The sequence below is a fragment of the Balaenoptera musculus genome, chromosome 16 (genome assembly GCF_009873245.2).
Source record: "Balaenoptera musculus isolate JJ_BM4_2016_0621 chromosome 16, mBalMus1.pri.v3, whole genome shotgun sequence".
Taxonomy (NCBI): domain Eukaryota; kingdom Metazoa; phylum Chordata; class Mammalia; order Artiodactyla; family Balaenopteridae; genus Balaenoptera; species Balaenoptera musculus.
The window spans coordinates 15,240,056-15,262,081 of NC_045800.1; the positions used below are offsets into that span (position 1 = coordinate 15,240,056).

Here is a 22,026-nt window from a genome sequence, read left to right on the forward strand (position 1 = left end):
AGTTTATTATGCAGAATTTCAAATTTACAGTACAAGTTATCATGAATTCTTATTAATGAAACTCACAGAGCCAAGATTTCACTATATGTCTGCACTATTGGAACAAAATATCTACATAATTGTCTAATCTTTTCCATTTTTACACATGTAATATAAAATCTGGAATTGCAAAGACCTCTTCACTTTTGAATTCTGTTTCCATTATTCTACATATTAAAATAGCATAGTAACTTAATTTTAAGAAATCAAATATGGATTTCTAAGGATCCATATATTTTCTTTAAAAACCTTCCAGCACTTTTATGCAACAGTGTATCTTTTACATAGAAAGTAGAAAGCAATAGAATTTCCTAAAATGTAAATATAAAACGGTGAGAATACTTTTTCATAATCCAGCATACAGATTTGTACTTCTTCTTAGTTATGTTTCTTAAAAGGTAACAATTTCAACTTATAAACCTTATTGTGGAAGAACTATTAAGTGCAGGGTTTTTTACCCTCTCTCAGCACCAAAGCTGACAAAGGTAAGGGGTAAACTTAAAAGTAATAGATAAGTTGGTAATTTATAAGCATATACAGAAAAAATTCACTGTCTTATATCAATATTAAGGTCAATAATTAAATTTATAGCTTCAATGGTGAATCAAGTAATTGAAATCTCAGCCTCTTTAGTCATTAAAGAAGTAATCTATCTTAATTAAAATCACAGGAATTCATAACACTGTCATAAAAAAAATTAAGTAGTGTGAAATGTTGTTATCCACCTAATTTTAATTGAATTAGGGAGAAAGTTAACACAGTAATGAAGCTTTATTAATAATGCTACTTATTATTTTTATCTGAAACAGCAGGTATTATTATATGCATAATTATGGCATATAGTATATATATGTCATATAATATTTTTTAATTTCAATTATTTAAATTAACATAAAAGGTCATATTAGAACACCCTACATATAGGAACAGAAGTGAAAGACTCATGACAACAAAATTCTCTTACCTGTTGAACCAACTGACCATGTAATGTTGAGATTAAAGTTGTTTGATGCATTTATTGAAATATCCAAATTTTTGTTTGACTACCAAGAAAAAAAATATTGTGGTTAAAAAAATCAAATTATACTAGATAGATATGTTTACTGTTTTAATTATGTCCATGCTATATTTCTCACACTGTAAACATCATGTGAATACTCAAGTGAGAAAGTGCAGACGCCAATTACACTTTTTTAATGAAAAAATATAGGTGATAAATTCAAAGGTATATTTAAAGTTCCCATTTATCTTCCCTACTATAATCTGGCCTTCTCTATGTAAGCCAGAGGCTGCTATAATTCAATATTTTAGCAATTGTGGCTTCGTATTAATTAAATCATGTTCATGAGGCAACAAAATGAGTTTATAAAGACTATGCATCATTGAGTCAGGCGACCTTGGGGGGGTTCAAATCTTAGCTCTTTAATGTACATGCTGATTGATATAGGGAAGGTTACCTCTCCTTCCCGAAAATCAGTTTCCTTATCTCTGAAATGGGGATTTCATGACTTCCCTAAAGACTTTCTTGTGAACATTAAATAAGATTCTTCATCTTCTTCCTTACCAGGGGACTCAGAAAGAAGACATGATTGCTGACTTCTGAGAAGGGGTTGATTTTTTATTATTAATGGAGTGGTTCAAAAATAGTTGCTTTTCTACGAAAACAAAACATGGTAGAAACAGTGTACCCCTAAGAAAACTTAAATCATTATTTTTATCTTGAAGTCACATCTTCATGATTGTGTGTGCCTTATTTTGGGTCGGGGAAATGTGAGAATAACTGGTATTATTGCTAGAAAGGTCACACAAAATTTGCAACTGATATAGGAAACTATAGAACTCTTCTTGAATTTTTAGTTCATCCTCTCAAGTTTAGGCATTACTGAAATATGTGGTACCATAACTAAAGCCCTATAAAATACATTTAAGGTCAAGGAAATATACTGGACTGGAAGAGGTAATACTGTGACTACCACAGTAAACGACAAAATTAGTCATTTAGAACATTGTTGTTAGATGTGGATAAGTTCAGCAAGATATTATACAAGAAACTACTCCAGAAATTGTTCACATGAAAGCATTGGCTGGAGATGATGTACAGTGGGTTAGAATTATATCTGTTTTCAAAATATAATAAATGCATAAATAATGAAGGTACCTATTTTTTTATTTTTTTTGTAGGATAAGTAGGAAGCCCAGACCAATAATCTATTTTAATTTCAGAAATTGTTCCAAGTTGAATTTCTCTTTAATTACAAATTGTATAAATCTAATTACAAATTATTTATAATGAAGTTACAAGCATCCTTGGTGGCACTTCTCATGATAGTTTAGTGTCCTTCAGTTTCCAAAAACATGTGTCTGGGCTCTTGGCTTCAACTGAACAATACAGCAGAAAGTAAAACTGAAAGCTGTGACATTTGTAAGAATTCAAGTTTTTCTGGAAATTGAAGAGAGAAGCAAACCAGAATTATGGCTAATCTGAGCCCATGTGTATGACACTATGGATCATATTGGAGAGAAGTATTACTCACTTCCACATTGTGAGTCAGATATCCCACTTATATTAAATGTCTTATATCCTCAATGAACTCTACAAGTTTGGAATTACCATTAAACATTCAAGAAGCCAAAGGTAAAGACTAAATTCTGATACATGCTGCAACATGGATGAACATTGGAAACACTGAAACATTAGGCTAAGTGAAATAAGCCAGACACGGAAGTACAAATGTTGTATGATTACACATATGAGGTACCTGGAACACAGAAACTGATAGAGACAGAAAGTAGAATAAAGGTTACCACAGGCTGGGGTAGGGGAGGAATAGGGAGTTATTGCTTAATGGATACAGAAATTCTATTTGGACTGATGAAAAATTTTGATGATGATTGTGGTAATGGTTGCATAACACTGTAAATGTACTTAAATGCCACCAAATTGTACACCTAAAAATGGTTAAAATGATAAATTTTACTTTATGTATGTTTTACCACAGTAAAAAAAGAAGTCTACAGTGTTTACAATGCACTTATTAAAACATTCTTATTATACAGAAAATGTAGTTTCTGACATATTAATATGTCTTTATAAAAATACACACCATCAGTGAAGAGAGTATTATACTTGTACGAAGGCATCCTCAAAAAGCCTTATTTAAAAGTCAAAACTTTAAATGTAGTCCCAAGAATGTAGGCATCCCTTAAAATCTAAGGAATAAGGAGAATTTCCCTATTTTGGGGAAAGAGGGCTCTTACTTTACTGGAAACTGAAAATTTAAATTATACTATTTGTTGGCAAGTTCAGTAAAATATTTTAGAGGAAAGAAGCTAGCGAATGCCAGGATAAATTTTGAGGTTTCACCTATTTGAAAAACTATTAAAATATATGATATAGATTTAGTAAGCTGGATTAATGTATAATAAGAATACAGCATTTGAGAAAGAGTGACATCAGTAGGGTGGTGGAATAGGAAGTCCCAGCGCTCATCCCTGACAAAAAGAAAACAATTTAACAATGATATATGGACCAGAACACCTCTATGACAGGACCAAAATCCAGTTAAGAAGTTGCAGTACAAAAAAAAGAATACAAAACTGAGACTAGCCACATTATAATGGGTAAAAAGAACAATTTCACTTTACCAAGGTCAGCACCTCCCCCAAGCCAGCGCAGCTCAACATCAGAAAGATCAACTTGGCCAATGACTGCTCCCTCAGGGGAAAGAGAGAGTGTAGGATATAGCCAACATACTTGTCCTTTAATGGTACTGCCCAAAGGACCTATTTCTGTCTCCACTAAGACAGAGAGCACTGAGAGAACAAGCATGTGTGGACATCTGACATCAGCTAAGAGAAAACAAACAAAATGTGGGTGGCTCACTACAGCCAACATGACTCAGAGAGATTGGGAGAAGGTGCACAACCCTGAGAACTTCTCCCCCAGAAGAAGTTGTTAAAGGGTACAAACTTGCAAACAGTAGGTAAATCCTAGAGATCTAATGCACAATATAGTGTTTATAGACAACAAATACTGTATCATAAACTTCAAAGTTGCTAAGAGACTAGATTTTAATTATTGCCCCCCCAAAATTACAATTATTTGACATGACAGAGGTGTTAGCTCATGCTATGTTTGTAATCATATTGTAATATATGCACATATTAAATCAGCATATTATACAGTTTAAACTTACACAATGTAATATGTCAATTACATCTCAATAAAAATAATTTTTTTAAAACCTAGCATTCATATAACTCAGATAAAACAGTTGATTTAGAAAAAATATAATGAAAACTTACTACTATGTAACAGTATATTTTAAAAAAAAGAAAATATATATAAGATAGCCTGTGTTCTGAAGCTTTGGGTTATATTTTCAAAAAGACCACTCCCAGTTTCAGAACAAAATTAAAAGCATAAACACTGCTGTGAGCCTGAAAAATAACAGAAATAATGCATAAATTGTAGGACTGTTTACAAAATCTGAAATACCAAGCTCACAAATTCTCTGAATCACAAAGGTAACTAGGTCTTACGAAAAGAAAAAATTAACAGGATTAGTCTTTCTACAAAAGCCCTACAGTGTGATAATTCTGAGAAGAGGTACAATTACAATGAAAGATGATGAAAAGCTGTATCCATTGATATTTTAAAAGTTAAATTATCTTCTTACCTGTTCTGGGTTTGCTATGAAGTTTATGGCAGTATGGTGGCGATCATCTTCCTGTAATAAGCTGAATGTAAACTGATAATCAATCAAAAGGCTGTCTGTAGGGAAAAAAAAAATACAATCCGGATATGTACTTTTAAAAATTGTTTGACAAACAAAAGTTAGGTGAAAATATATTGCATATCAGATTTGAAAATTATTATCATTAATTATTAGTGGCCTATTCAAGACTGGCAAAATATAAATCTTTATCAAGCAACAAAAAACAAAATATAGATATGAAAGTAGTCCTAACTCTTCAAAATTCTATTACTTCTCTTGCTATTATAAAGGTTCCACAAACACTGTAGCCATTCTGGAAACTACACAAGAGAATAAAATAAAGTCATCCACAATCTTACAATCAGAGAAAAATACAGGTAACATTTTGGTGCATTTTATTCCAGCTATAATTCTGTAGATAGAAAGACAGGGAGACATTTTGGTATCCTAGTTTCATAAAATCAAAATTCTTTGAAACATGAATTTTAATAGCTGAATAATATTTCATCACATGCCATAATGCATTTACTTGGACCTATTATTGTAGTAATTTTTACTTTCAGCAGTTTTTAAATGAGTCTGTGATAAGCATCATTCTACAAAAGTGACTCTTATTAACAATTGGTAAAAAGAATTCAGTGGTAAACATTTTTAAATTTTGTCCATGTAAAATAATACTGAAACCAAGGTGAAACATTTAAATGTTATAGGTCATGAATAGCTTCACGTGTTATACAAAGGTGAAGTATTACTCATAATGTTAAACTTCCACCTTTTAAAAAATATTTCCAATTATTTAAATAGAAATGACTTCTATCTTTTGGATACATACCTTTCATGTTATCCCCTCAGCCATTAAACACTATTAAAATTAAAAGTAAAGATAGGAACAATATCACTGGATTTATTATCAAAGCATCATTCTTTATGTTGCTTACTTTATGCTTTATAAGATCCACCCTATATATTTCTTATATAATTTAGTGTAAGGCAACACTCTGTCTTTCTAAGAATTTATTATAGGTATACTTATCCGTGATAATGAGAACTATGTAATAGGTCACATTTCATCTGACTGCCAGAAAATGCAAGGCAAATTCAATGGGCCAGAGCTGTTCTAGGCACTGGAGATATAAAACAATAAAAGATACAGATTTCTGTCCTTATGCAATATATATTCTATCAAATGGACGTTGAAAATTAATATATAATTTGAGCATATAGTATAACATGACAATAAGTGTAAGAGTAATAAGCCAGTGAAGAGGAGAGAAATTTCTGTCCAGGTAGGAGTAGGCTTGCAACTTTGAAAAGGAACATTTAAAGATCAAAGGTAGTAAGAGAATAAACCATGGTGTTTACAAGAGAAAACGTAATCCAGGCAGAGGAAACAAGTACAAACGCCTCAACGAAAGAATGAGCCTTAACAGATTCTTGTGAAGAGGCTGCAGCAAGAATGCTAGCAAGAGGTGAAGGTAGAGACGGGAAGAGCAGTGGAGGTACTTAGAAGGTGTAACAAACAGGGTGAGCTAAATAAATAGATGTAGCATTTTACAGAAAGAAAGGTAACTTTTTTTGACCCAAGATGGAGCAAAAACATCAGTATTAACTGAGACGGGTGAGAAGAATAGGTTCTATTTGTTGGGAGTGTGGAATAATTAGAAGCTTAGTTTCGAAGATGTTACGTCTGAGTTACTCATTGAATATATAAGGGATATGTTGAGCTCAGGAGTCTAGTGGATAACAATTTGGAAATCATCAGCATTTTTGATGGGATTTAAAGCCGTGAAGCCAAGGAATCACCAGTTGTAGATGGAGAAGAGGTTCAAGAGATGAGCCCTGAGGCAAACCACTGTTAAATAATCAGATCCTCAAAAGAAGCCTATAAAGGAGACTGAGAGGGCAACCTATGAGACAGGAAGAAAACCAGAATTTAGTGTCCAGGGAGCCAAAGAAATACAGTGTTTAGAATATAGAATAGTGATCACCTTGGTCAATTGCAGCTGAGAAGGTTTTAGAAGTACAGCTGCAATATTAAGGAAAGATAACATCAAATCAGAATAAAGGGAAAACACCACTGAGAAAAAGTAAACATTTCAAATCTATTTTCCAAAGCTTGTCTGAATAATTATCTTTATTTTTTTCTAGCTTGAAACTAAGCATGAAGAAGTCAGGAGCCGACGGCCTTTAGGAGGTAGGGACTGGTGACTTGGGACACCTGAGCAGCTCTGGGTAGAGGCTGCAGTGTCCCAGGCCTATGGACATTCTTTTGCCTTTATGGACTCTCACCCTCAGCCACAGTCACCAAATTCTTGGCCAGGCATTCAAGTTTGATTTCCCTATTGTTATTTATTAGAGTTGGAAGTACAAGGTCAGTACAATGTATATTATGTATGGTAATGATCAATCCAAATGTCATTTGGCCTAGAATATAAGCCTGAATCCTGGAACAAAATTAGTAGGAGCATTATTCAATTCAAGTAATATTATAAATTGAAGAGAGTTTAGAATTCTACACAAAATGTTTCCTTTTAAACCTGCTTAAAGTCTTCCAGAAGCCAACTGTACAATTTTCCACGTAACCAGGAGATACATTTCTCTCCCTAATTTTAAATATCATGTTGCTGTATTTTAGGGGGGTTGCAAATGAATAATTAACTGGCACTTAAAACATGTACCTTAATGCTGTAATTTACTCTGAACTTCTTAGCTAAGTAGGGTACAGAACATAAAACATTAAAATTTTAAATACACCCAAGTTTATGCAAATGTGCGTCATTTGAAAATAAGTTTTTGTACTGCTTTAATGAACCACTTTATTATGGTATAAAAAAGAAAGTCATGTTTGACTATAAATCAACTCAAAAAACTTACTGAATTATTAACAAGTACAAAGAAATGACAAAATAGCAGGAGGAGTAAGTGTGATAAAGTGAGGGAAGAGAGCTCCTCTTTCTATTGGGAGAAAGAGCATGTTTTTATACTGCTTGGCATTCATAAAATTTAGTAGAAAAGAAACAGTTGATAAGAAAGGAGAGAGAAGAAATTTTAGAACAATGTCCTTGGGTAGGTAAAAGGCAATGACCTCAAAACTCAAGGGATGACCCAGTCATAAGTTCCCTGGGTTTGTAGGGGTTTTATTTGTTTGTTTTTGCTTCCTGTATATCTCTCCCCACCTGCGTGCTAGACCAGCAGTAATGTGGAAGCACCAACAAATTCATACCAAAACAAAAAACAAAAAAAAGGAAGTCTTAAGAAAATCCTGCTGCTGAGATTACAGGGTGGAGCCCTGTAAACTGCACCCATCCTGCACTAAGGTTAGCAGAGGTGGAGCCTATGTTGCTGCAGGAAACATAGCAAAGTGTTAAGCTTTATTACACTCACTGGTAGGTAAATAATTTTAAAATTTTATGTCCTACAAAGGTATATATACTATACATATGAAAATATATATACTATACTTTTCAGCATATTTTAAACTTTCATAGTCAAAAAAAAAGATAAACTGCATTGTACATTTTTAAATGTATTACTGACTAGAGACAATTATTTGAAAACTTTGTGAATAGAAAAAATACCAAAGATATATTTCAAAGCTTGAAGAAAACCATAAACACTATGTAAATCAATCCTCTGATTTCATAGACTCAGCCCTGAAGTTTGGAACAGCTGTAAATGATACAGCTGGCTCTTAAATATTCTGGTTAACAATCAGCAAACTACCTCTGATAAGTCCAGGAAAACTAGACAGTGGCAATTAATTTCCCATTTGGATCTAAAAATGAAGCCTACAAATATGGGTAAATGGATATGAAGAAGAGCCACTCTTCTTTACACCTCTTTCACTTTTTTTTTTTTTAATATTTATTTATTTGTATTTTTTGGCTGCATCAGGTCTCAGCTGCGGCACGCGGGCTTCTCTCCAGCTGCAGTGTGTGGGCTTAGTTGCCCTGAGGCATGTGGGATCTTAGTTCCCTGACCAGGGGTCGAACCCGCATCCCCTGCATTGGAAGGCGGACTCTTAACCACTGGACCTCCAGGGAAGTCCCTCTTTCACTTTTTATATGAACTTGGTAGACCTTAAGGTTAATATGAGGCTGTTCATACTTCTGGCTCCAAATTCTGATTGTATAAATGAAAAAAAAAATCATGAAAATAAAGAGAAAGGAAAAATTAACATCTTTTGTATTGTTAAGTTAGTTTGACTTGCATAGTGAGAAAAGAGAAAAATATTTTGTCAATAATAGAGTAAGTATATATAATTATTTAATATGAGTAAGGTGTTTAGTCATTTAAAATATCTATGCAGTATACATGAAAGGAAAAAGAAAATCTAAAAAAACCCCACATAATTAAAGATGAAAGATGAGTTAATAACACTGAAGACTACAATAAAAAGAGATTTAGGTAAGTTAAAAGTGTAAGAAACAAAACAAAAACAAAATGTAATGATACGGCAAAATTAAAAATAATGGATCAGAAAATAAAGGAATTAAAACATAATTCTGAACCAGTTCATGTAGGTCAAATCTGAAAAAGCCTCCCAGAATAGAACAGAGATGAAAATCACTCAAGAGGAATATTAGACATAGAAATTTTCAACATATGCAGGGAAAATGCTGTTAAAAGCAGACAATCATAACAAATTGAAAAGAAGCACATATATGTTAAATATATGATAAAAAATCTGTTGAAGATTCAAACCTAAATGTTAAAAGGAAATGCCCTGCATAAAAAATAAAAAGAATCCAGTATTATTCATAATAGCCCCAAAGTAAAAACAACCCAAATGCCCATCCATTGGTGAATGGTAAACAAATGTGATATGTCCATACAATGGAATATTATTTGGCCATAAAGAAGAATGAAGTACTGATACCTGCTATAACATGGATGAACCTTGAAAACATTATGATAAATAAAAGAAGCCATCACAAAAACCACATATTCCATAATATCATTTATACGATATTTCAGAGTAGACAAATCTTTAGAGAAAAAAGGTTACCAAAGGCTAGGAGAAAGGAGAATGAGGAGTGACTGATAATGTGTACTGGGTTTCTCTCAGGAGTGAGGAAAATGTTATAAAATTAGATAGTGGTGATGTCTGCACAACCTTGTGAAAATACTAAAAAAATCACTGAATGTATACTTTAAAAGGGTGAGACTTTAGGTATATGAATTATATCTCAATAAAGTTGTTATTAAAAAAATAGACATCCAGGCATATCCATATGGGCATGTGCACACATGCACACACACACACACACACACATATTCATACAAACAAATTAGTTATTTGGAAAGCAAGATTAGACAAGATGCTAGGTGATCTTGAGTAACAACATGTCAAAAGACAAGAAACTGAAGCAATATTTTATGAAATATATATACTCAACCATCCTGTCTACATAGAAAAACAACATAATGATAATTCCAGATAAGCAAATGCCCTAAAATATAAGATCTACATACTCATCCTGAAAAAAAATTATTTATACAAATACTACAACTAAGAGACAAATACAGATATGGAAATAGCATAGCAAAAAGGTCTGGCAGTGAACAGATGACAGATTTCAAGTTAGAATAAAAGAAGAAAACAAAGTTAACTTTCTTATGTCTAAAATCAGATTGTTTACAAAGAAATATAACACAACTAAAAAGCTACTAAAAAAATAAAAAATTTCAGTATGTGGCCAGATATAATATAAAAATATAAATACCTACAGTTCTTATTTGGGGGCTATTTTAACACAAAAAAACCACACCACCTTAATTGCTATAACTATATAGTCAGCCCTAATATCTAAGATCTCCAGACCACTTTCAATGTATATCCTCTGCTTATAATAAAGCTATCCTGAGAGTACAGAGTATTCAAGTCCTATAAGCCTTCTTGGAAATTGAACACAACGTAATTAATGCATAATTAAAGTACATGTGGAAATTGAAATCAAGAATGATGTCAAGAGAGATAATAGGCAGGTGAAAAAGTATTAAACGGATAGAAGATTAAATGGGGTGCACAGGATTTCCGTGCAAGGCAGCAACAAGGAGAGGTAAAATATTGCTTCAAAGGAGATGAAATTTTTGAGTGAGTAAAGAAAAGCGGTTATTTGTCAAACTCAAAGGAAGAAAGGTTGATACTATTTCTATGTCTAGATTCTAAGGGGTCGACACTGGGAAAGAAAAAACAGTCAACATTTCCCTTAGAGAAGAGTCACGTTTCAGGATACAACAAGTTTCTGTTAAAGCAAGATAGTAGAGTTTCAAAAAGAGAGTAAGAATATACTTGGTGGTTTAATTTAAAAAATAATAACATTTTTTAAAGGAAAGAAAGATTAATGCCCCAGAACCAATGAGCATACTTAGCTCCCAGGTTCTTCTTTCTAAACACCATTCTCCAATATAAGGAACCATGGCTTCTTGGGAAAATGGTTGATTACAGGGCTAGGGCTGGAAAGTACAATGTGAGTCTGAAATTTCTTATAGTGTCAGAAAATAAGGAAGTACTCAGAGAATGATAGAGTCTTGCCAAAACAACAGAGGAGACAATTTGAGGGAGTTCCCAATGGCCAAATCTAGAGCAATTTCAGCTGTAAAATAAATAATAATAGTAATTTATCATAAGCCACAGTATGTGTGTGTGTGTATCTCCATGGGTCCATACTGATAAATACAAATAAGTGAATAAACGAATAAATGAAGGAGAAGAGACAGCTCTTCCTTATAGTTAATAAATGTAGAGGAAACAGAAGAAATAACAGAATAGAAAATCACCATTTGGCAAGAACATCAATGTATGGTAAAAATAGTGGGTGATAGTATGGTGAGAAATAGGACATTTACATAATTTCAAAGAATTTCCCCATAATACACTCACTAAATACAATAAAAACAGTAACTTTTGAGTGGAAAAACTGGTAGACATTGTGCATTAACAAGTGACCAAAGAAAACACCACCAATAACGGAACAAATTGATATCATATGCTTCCCGACAGGATGCACTGAGAAAAACACACATTACTTTTGTGGTATCCTTACTAAAAATGCATAACCTGAATTCATCATGAAAAAACATCAGACAAAACCAAATTGAGGGATATTCTATAAAATAACTGTCCAACACTTTCCAAGGGTCAAAGTCATAAAAAAAAATGTGCACATTTTTTGTAAATCTGAAATTATTTCACATGGAAAATTTTAAAAGAGCTTTTAAAAAAGCTGCCTATATGTCCTCAAGTTTCATTCATGTCATATATTACAGGATTTCCATTCAACCATCAGTGAACATTTAAGCTATTTCTATATCTTGACTCTATTAAACAGTGTGGCAATGAACACTGTAATGCTATTATCTCTTCAAGATCCTGATTTCAACTCTTTTGGATAAACACCCAGAATGATATTGCTGGAGCTAAGTGAAATAAAACAGTCACAGAAGGACAAATACTGCATAATTCTACTTATATGAGGTAACTAAAATAGTCAAGCCCATAAAATTAGAGAGTAGCAAGATGGCTGCCATGGGCTGAGAGGAGGGGAAAAATAGGAGTTGATAATCAACAGACATAAAGTCGCAATTATGCAAGGTGAATAAAAATTTGTTGAGGGTTGATTTCATGTCAAAAATAAGATAATTTTTATTTGATTTTAAAACTGCCAATATGGAAAAAACAATGAATAAAATTAATTTAAAGGTATGATATGCTGGTAGTTACAAGAGAACAGATGACATACCTAAAGATATTAAGGACAAATTAAAGAAAAATAATTCTGAGAAATATTTCCTTTGTCATGACATGTTTGGAAAAGAAATAAATACACTAAAAGTGTGTATTAGCTTCTTATTGCTGCTGTTACAAATTACCAGAAACTTAGTGGCTTAAAGCGACATGAATTTATTCTCTTATAGTTCTGTAAGTCTGAAGTCCAAATGAGTCTTACAGGGTAAAACCAGAGTGTTAGGGGTGGTTCCTTCTGGAGGATATTCAAAAAGAATCCACTTCCTGCCTCTTCCAGCTTCTGAAGACCTCTCATTCTTTAGCTCATGACCCCTTCCCTCCTCTCTTTCCAACCTCTTCCTTCCACCATCACAGTTCCCACTACTGTAGTCAAATCTCCCTCTGTACCCTTTCAGAAGAACACATGTAATCACACTGGGTCCACCAGAATAATCCAGGAAAATCTCATCTCAAAATCTTTAATTGAATCATATCTGCAAATCCCCTTTTACCATTTACGGTAATATATTCACAAGTTTCAGGAATTAGGATGTGGACTTCTTTGGAGGGGGAGGCCATTATTCAGCCTACCACAGTGTCATTACATAGATAAAAGACTGGGAAAGTATCTGATACAATGTTACCAATAATTTTCTCTGGATAGAAGGATTTCAGTGATTTTTAATTTGTCTTTTTGTCTATTTCTTTTCTAGAATGAAACACACATTACTTCCATAACTGGGGCCAAAAAGGGGGAAATTTGTTAAAAGAAGTGTTCAGAGAACTTTTTTCTTTTGATCCTTGATCTTTACTGTGTTTTTCACATGACTTACACTTACATGTTAAGAAATTAGATTTATATGGTTGTATATCTTTCCAGAAATGGCATATCTAATTCCTAATTCACTTATTTCTTAGGTATAGACAAATAAAAACATGTAAAATAATTAGTCTCTCTGCCTAGTCTTCTCTGGCTAGAGCAAACCAAGGGTGAAGTTCCAATATGCAACAGCAGACTTTTTTAGGTAGTTCAGTCAATACTTGACTAGCAGTCCTGGAGCAAAAAAAAAAAAAAAAAAAAAAAAAAAAAAGTGGCTGCTATTTACCACAAAGAATTAATAACAAATTATATACAAAATCAAGCTCATGAGTAAGACACAGACAGCATGTTAAAAGGAGTTTAAGCAAATAAAACATCAAGAGAAAAGATTTTAACATGCACAAAATGTTTTAAAAGGTCAGATATTCCAGCAAACTAATGATTAATTGTGAAGTGATGACTAAAAATTTATACATAGAAAAAGACATTTTGAAAGAGAACTTGAACTATGAAGAAAGTTTCTGAGTACATTACATATGGGGGTGATGAAGAGCAAATGGTGAATATTTGTTTTACTCTTTTAAGAAAAGCTATATAAAATAATGTATTTTTAAGAAAATAGTAACCAGTGATAAAAACCATCAAACATATTGGAACTATCTATATATCTGAGGTCTAAGAAGGCAAACATGCCAGGATCACAAGTGAAATCAACCTTGACTTGTGTATGCTGTATCAATGCACTGTTCATACAAATTTCAGAAATTCTTAATTTGAATATTTTGAGAAAGGAACTAAGGCCTAATGATTTGCTTTTTTACCAGTGAATATTGTATTTTACTTTTAATTTAGCATTATGCACAGTATTTAAGGAGAACTCAACTGTAATCTCCCATTTACCAACTGGGTTATCATATGCAGGTTAACTAACCTCAGTGAGATTCAATGGTACAATGAGGATAAAACTGCCTACCTCATAGGATTGCTCTGTGGGTTAAACATAATTGTGTTAGTATGTATTTGGCTTGACTGTCTCACAAAATAAAGGCATTCAATAAATATTATTTCACTTTCATTATTCACTATGTTGGCTCTGAATTAATTCTAAAAGATTTCAAAAGTCAGATTCTCATATGCGTATTTATATAGAGTTTTATATTTGTTCATAAATATATGAGTTCATGATCATGTATTCAGCCATCCTGAGGGGTGTGAAAAGGATGCATATAGACTTTGACAACAACATCAAGAATTCAAATATGTTTTAAACAATGGCATATGTATAAGTACATGCATTTGCCAACTTAGACAATTGTTTATTAAATGATAAAACTTATGTTAATATAAGTTCAAGTATACTCACAGTCTAAATGTATCACAGTCATATTTAAAATGTAGCTGCAGGAACAATGCCTCAGAAAATGAACTAAAATGATCCTTTCATGCTCTATTGCCCTCACCAAGCTGTTTGACATACTGCAAGCAGCCTGATTATTTTAAAATTAAAATTTAACATTTTACTCTCCTCTTAACATCCTTCAATGGCTTCTCATTTTTCGTAAGATTTTTCTTAAGTCCTTACATGTCCTATAAAGCGCTACATGATTTGACCCTTCATATCTCACACACCTCATCCCCTAACCCCCTTCACCTAGTTGTGTGTGTTAAAGTATTAGTATATCATATGCCATGTTCTTTCCAGCCACTGACCTTTGTGCAAGCTGCCCCCGCTGATTCTACTCCTTCCCATACTCACACCATCACCACTACGCTACCAAGTCATCTTTCACATCAAAGCTCCATTATTCTCTTGCTTCACCCACTTCTACTCCCGGCTCCACAAATTAGGTCAAGCTCTCTTGTAATCTCTTGTAATACATTCCCAAAGCATCTATAATTCTCATTCAGAGTTCTTATGACAATCATATCTAGGTAACTATATAACGAGTTTAATATCTATCTTCCCTACAACCTTATAAGCTTCAATGGAGCAGAACACATTTTGTTCTCTGTAATATCCCCAGAGTCCAACAAAGTAGTTAGTCAATAAACATATGTTGAGTGAATAAACAAAAGTGAGTCAATTCCAATAACTGACAGTCTCTCCAAGCACTAACAGTATAGCTCTTAAGTAAGTAAAAATTAAGGAGAAAAAATATGTCATCCTTGTACATATTCAATGAAATAATATTAAATTGTTTCACACATAATAAATATTCAATAAATACAATATTTCCTTGCTTGCTGAACAGTACTATCCATGCTTACAATTATTAATTAAGAATTTCTATTGAACTTGAAACATTTAGAATAATTGCAAAGGCAAAATCTGTTGCAGGAATTTTGCAAGTTGAACACTTGCTAGATATAATATCACAGAAAGAACACAGAACCTTTGTTATTAACCACACTCTGAATGACTCATTGTGTGGCCTAGGATAAACACTTCAACCCATGGAGTCTTACTTTTTTCATCAATGAATAAAAGAGGATGGACCATGACCACCAATGCCTCTATGTCAATGATTCTAATTTACGGGTTTTCATATAATATACCATGATCTCTTCAGAAGCCACCTTCCTTTGCTTCATAGTATCTCCAAGTAGCTAAACTTTCCATTATTCTGCAATGACATATGGAAAACTGCTTAAATTTTATTTGTAGCAAATATTCCACAGGCTAAGTAGAAAAACAAAGATTGAAACTCATTTGTATTTAAATCAATGGCTGGTGCTTAAAGCTGTACTACTTTATGTAAATAAATTAAAAAATAATGTAAAGCAACTTTTTTACTTGATAACGTATAACATGATCTCCAAACATTTTTGGTCAAACACCCTATCAATAAAAATACTTGCCCATACAGCCACAATACATGTGTATTCATTCATTTGTTAGTAATTTACATGTGTACTCCAGTATATATCTCCTGAAAGCCTTCCTAGGAGCCACAGGCTTTTCTAAGTATAGGTTCCAACAACAGAAGGTCTTGGGTTCACAGATTTTCTTTCTAATGAGTAAAGAAAACCCACATTCAAGTAAACAAATAAACAAGTGAGATAATTTCATTTCAGTGTATTAGGATGGGAAAAAAAAGTTACTGTAATACCTAAAGGAGTCTATTTTAGGTAAGAGTTGACTATTAGTTAGAGATGGAGTATTTGAGGCAGAAAAATAGTAAATACAAAAGCCACAATCTAAGGTAAAGTCTGGGATATTTTAGAACAAGCAGATTAAGTCATTAAGAACTTTTATAAAAATAAAATGACTGCCATATAAATTCCCAAATGTTCAGGAATCTAATCCTGACCTCTATTCTGTCAATTGATTCCTGTACCAGAATAGGAACCAGTACAGTTAGAGTTACCCTATGTCTGAATATCTGTCAGGTGGGAGTTTCTCACTAATCTTCCTTTTCACAATTTTACTGAATATTCTAAAAGTGCAGCATATAAAATAAACTTTAAGATAATTTATTCTATGCATACCCTTCAAAATATTGAACTGAATGAATTCTAATTAGAACTGCATAAAATTTATATATCAATTTTGGTAAGCATATTTTCGTATGAAGACTTCATTTGAGAAAATAGTTTAAATTTTTAATTATTTAGGCCCTGTTTTCATTTCCTTTAACATGATGTTTTTACTTTATTCATATAAAAACAACTCTTAGGTTAAATATACTGCGAATTTTTGTTGCTCTAGTTTTATTACCTGTGGTTGAGAGTGAGTGGTATAGATCCAGAGGTGGGTATAGACCCAGGCTGCCTGGATTGAAACTGGCTTTGACATTTCCTAGCCGTGTGATCTTATACAAATGAATTAAACTTTCTCTGCCTCTTTTCCCTCAAATTAAAAAATGGCAATAATAAGCATACCTTAAAAAACTAAAAATAGAACTACCATATGACCCGGCAATCCCACTACTGGGCAAGTACCCTGAGAAAACCATAATTCATAAAGAGTCATGTACCACAATGTTCATTGCAGCACTATTTACAATAGCCAGGACATGGAAGCAACCTAAGTGTCCATTGACAGATCAATGGATAAAGAAGATGTGGCACACATATACAATGGAATATTACTCAGCCATAAAAAGGAATGAAATTGAGTTATCTGAAATGAGGTGGATGGACCTGGAGTCTGTCATAGAGAGTGAAATAAGTCAGGAAGAGAAAAACAAATACCGTATGCTAACGCATATATATGGAATCTAAAAAACGGTACTGATGAACCTAGTGGCAGGGTAGGAATAAAGACACAGGCATAGAGAACGGACTTGAGGATGCAGACTGGGGGGAAGGGAAGCTGGGACGAAGTGAGAGAGTAGCATTGACATATATACGCTACCGAATGTAAAATGGATGGCTAGTGGGAAGCAGCCACACAGCACAGGGAGATCAGCTCAGTGCTTTGTGACTGCCTAGAGGGGTGGGATAGGGAGGGTGGGAGGGAGGCTCAAGAGGGAGGGTATACTGGGATATATGTATACATATAGCTGATTCACTTTGTTGTACAGCAGAAACTAACACAACATTGTAAAGCAATTATACTCCAATAAAGATGAAAAAAAAAATAACCATACCCTTCTCATTTGAGGATTAAACAAGCTAATAAATGTAAAAAGCTTAAAATAGCCTGGCACAGTAAGTGCTCAATAAAGTTTAACTAGTATTATCATTATTTTAAAATCAGGTGGTTTTCCAGTCTTATTTAATAAATGATTCTAAATAATGAGCTATATATCTGTGGAAAAAAGTTGTTCACAAGAGGAATATTATATATGCTATTACCTCTTTTATGTAAAATCGTTCTCAGGACATAATTTATTTAGAAAGACATGCATTCAGCATTTCCCAAGAAAAAGAGGAAATTCTCTTCCAAGGAGGAGCCACTCAGCAGTGGACCTGAAGAGGCTGCTGCCAGCAAGAGCAGCAGCTCCAAGAAAAAGAAAAAGCTCCGAAAGCTACCCCAGGGAAGTTAGAATGGACATTTCCCTAGTAGGGCATAACTTGCAGAGATATTTCCCAACGCATCCCCTATAGCCCAATAAAAATAAAAACAAATTCACAAGTCAAAAAAAAAAAAAAAAAGAAAAGCACATTCAACATCTTCATACAAATAAGGAGCTATCAACCCTTGCTCAAGACAGATAAAGCGAGAAGAGGAAGTTCAGGAGATGAGGTGCCACTCGGCCTCGCAGCTGGGCACCTTTGCAGAGGGCACAGACAGCACAGCTCCACTCGGGAGCCCTGGTGGGAGGTTTGCAGACATTTTTGTTTTCCTCATTAGACTTTCTTTTGCTTTATTTAATTATTTTTACAGTGTGTTTATGTTATTTACATAACCAGAATAATATAACACTTTTATTATAAGTATACAGTCAGATAAATTTTCATCTCTCTCTTCTAGATTAATTTAGTAGCAATTTTTTTTCTCTCAGCTATTTTTTTTTTTTGGCTTAGTTCCCAGACCAGGGATTGAACCTGTGCCCCCTGCAGTGGAAGTGCAGAGTCTTAACCACTGGACCACCAGGGAAGTCCCTCTCTCAGTTATTTTTAACTTTTTCATAATTGTGCTGTATTGTCCTTCATTTTGTAATATGCTAAAATATTTAATTCTGAAATAAACATTTTAAAACACTAGCATATAAGCTTCATAAAATTTAATAAGAACACATGAATCAAAGAATAAGATTAAAATGTCAACCATGTGATTCATTTATGTTTTGTCAGATAATCTTCAAACCATCGTGTCTTCAATTTGTGAAATGTAAGAATTTAGACTTTCTGTGTTGATCAAGGTCACTTCTGCTCTATTTGCAGATGGACCAGCCAGACCCTATTTAAATTGCTATTTATACTTATTAGTTAAAAAGTCACACAAACCATTAAAGTACAGTATATTTCATTTAAAAGGGGAGAACCTTTTAGAATAGTTAAACTAAATATAAGGTTAATTCAAGTTTTAATTGCTTTCACTGTTTTATATGACACAGCATTTTAAGTAATAAAATTGAGACTGATATTTGTTATTTTAATTTACAGCTATAATAACACTTACTAGAAATATTATCTCTCTTTTATCAAACAAAAGAAAAAAATCAAATTCAATAAATAATATGCTTATAAATAATGTCTTTCAGTCCAAGACAAACATTAATAAATCAATAATAATTAAAGGGCTTACAGTGAGATGAATAGATAAGTATTTTGATTTTTAGTAATATAATCTAAGGTAAGATGTGATGAGTGGTAGAGGTGAACACTGAATATAAAAGTAGTAATTAAATTTCTTACTCTTAAAAGAGGCAGTGTATTATTTTCATCACAAAATTGCACACTGAACTCTACACAGCAATAGGAGAAAATCAAGTAAAAGAGTAATTTTTCAGAGTAACAGGAGAAAAAAACCCAAATATGTTAGATTACTTGGAAATATACTGAAATACAATTGACAGTGTGGACATTACACATAGTAGGAGCAAAAAGTAGATGATTTCAGTAAGTGACTTTCCGTACTCTGATTCTACTCATTGAAATATACCCTCTATATAACATTTTCATAGTCGAGTCTTTCATCTTGTGTTTAAGGTTTTCTTCATTATAATTGTTGTTATAATTTTTTAAAAAGCATTTAAGAATAAAAGAAACTATACTACTTTGTGGCTACTACTTTTCATATTTGCCAAGATAAATTGAGTACTTCAATGTTTACAAGGGTCAATCAAATTTGATATCATTGCTAGAAACTCTTTTTATTCCATGTGATGCATGATAACTATCTAATACATTTGGTTTGGGGTTTTAAATTGAAGTTTAAAAAACTACTAAGACTGTCTATAAGATATAACTGCTGAAGTATTACTTTCAATTAAATTAACACCACATTGCACTCAATTGCTTCAAGTTACAGTGTGGACCTGCATTTTAAATTTCACTCCAATCTTTAAAATCAGAATAGTTTCCATTAACACTATTACAAGAACTACTGACCTTTTCTTTTTTTTTTTTTTAACACCATTTCTTTTAAATGTTATTAAACTTTGAAGGTCTCATAACAAATGACAAGACTGCCATCTAGTGCTTCATGACTATCCTTTTAACATTTTTAAAAGAGGGTGAGAGGGTGGGAGGGAGGGAGATGCAAGAGGGAAGAGATATGGGAACATATGTATATGTATAACTGATTCACTTTGTTATAAAGCAGAAACTAACACACCATTGTAAAGCAATTATACTCCAATAAAGATGTTTAAAAAAAAAAAAAAAAAGAGGGTGAGAGTCCTATATAATAGGTGAGCTGTCCAATATGGTAGCCACTATTCACATGTGCCTACTGAGTAACTTAAATGTGACTGATTTGAATTGGGGCTGCCATTAGTATAGCATACAAACTGTATTTCAAACAGTTAGAAGAAAAACTAAAAAAAAAAGATAGGTCATTGATGATTTTTTATATTGTGACATATTAAAATGACATTTTAGGTATGCTGAATTAAATAAAATATATTATTAAAAATGATTTCACCTGTTTAATTTTTGTGATGTAGCTAGTGAAAAATTTTAATTACACATGTGGCTTACATTATATTTATTTTGGATAGCACTGATCTAAAGAAAAATCAGCTTAGTCTCAAATATAAAAGGCTTAAATATTAGTGTATTTATTATTCCTAAAAAAATGGAATGTAATTTACTTGTGTCCATAATTGTAACTAGTTACTCCTTTGGGACACAAGAAACACTAAAGATTCAAGAAGAATCAATTAAGAATATCTAATTTTAAGAAATCAGACAAAAATACGTCTCCATAAAATCCAGGATGTTTGAGAGAAGTAAAACAAAATGAATGTGGAAAATATAGACAACAAGGATCAATTAAAAGACATAGAAAATAGATAATATAAACATCAGTAAGGAAAATAATTGCAAGTGGATTGAAACATATTAAATATGTTTGTGTCCATAAGTTTACAACACAAAAACAACAAACCTACTTGTCACCTTGGAAAGATATTAAGCAAACAGTTCTTCATTTTGAAAACCACTAATTAAAAAATAAAAAATTAGAGCATTTATCATGCCTTTCCCATATGACTGTACCAATAAGAAAGCAAATACCTCGCATGAGGAAATTTGTTTTTACAGAAGTTTTTCAATCAAGAAATAAAGGAGTTAGAATACCAGCTTACAACCCTTAATCAACTACAATCTAACATTGAGCATCAGTGTCTGCTAAGAACATAAAAAGAGAGACTCGCAGGCATTATTTGCTTCTGCTACATGAAGAACACAAACCCACCTGTGAAATAGTGTTTCCTCCAAAATCATATCTGGATCTGATTAAACCTCTAATTCAGGATTTCTCAGCCCGCACAATGTTGAAATTTTGGGTCAGATAATTCTTTGTTCTAAGGAGCTCTCATGTGCATTGTAGACTATGTAACACCCTCTACCCACTGGAAGTCCATAGGACCCACACATCACACCTACTTGTGATACATAAAAATGCCTCCAAACACTGTCAAATGTCCCATAGGCTACAAAAATACCTTAGTAAGTTTTGGGATCTTTTTATGCCACATTCTCAAGAAAATTAGAAAACATAATTAAAAGATGGTTTTAGTAAGATTTACTTAATTGAAATTAAGAAAATTCTTACATAAAATACAAAAAGAAGATAAAAATTGAACCATAAACTATGTAGAAAA

General features: G+C 32.7%; 1 protein-coding gene across 1 annotated transcript in view; it reads right to left on the reverse strand.

Moving 5' to 3' along the window:
- ATRNL1 (attractin like 1) overlaps window positions 1–22,026 on the reverse strand; it is a 688,151-nt gene that overhangs the window by 442,435 nt on the left and 223,690 nt on the right. Inside the window, exons 22-23 of the mRNA XM_036829651.1 lie at window positions 4,719–4,813; window positions 1,004–1,082 (exon numbers count right to left, since the gene is read on the reverse strand). Coding sequence (XP_036685546.1) covers window positions 1,004–1,082; window positions 4,719–4,813 — 174 coding nt within the window. The remainder of the gene's footprint in view (window positions 1–1,003; window positions 1,083–4,718; window positions 4,814–22,026) is intronic.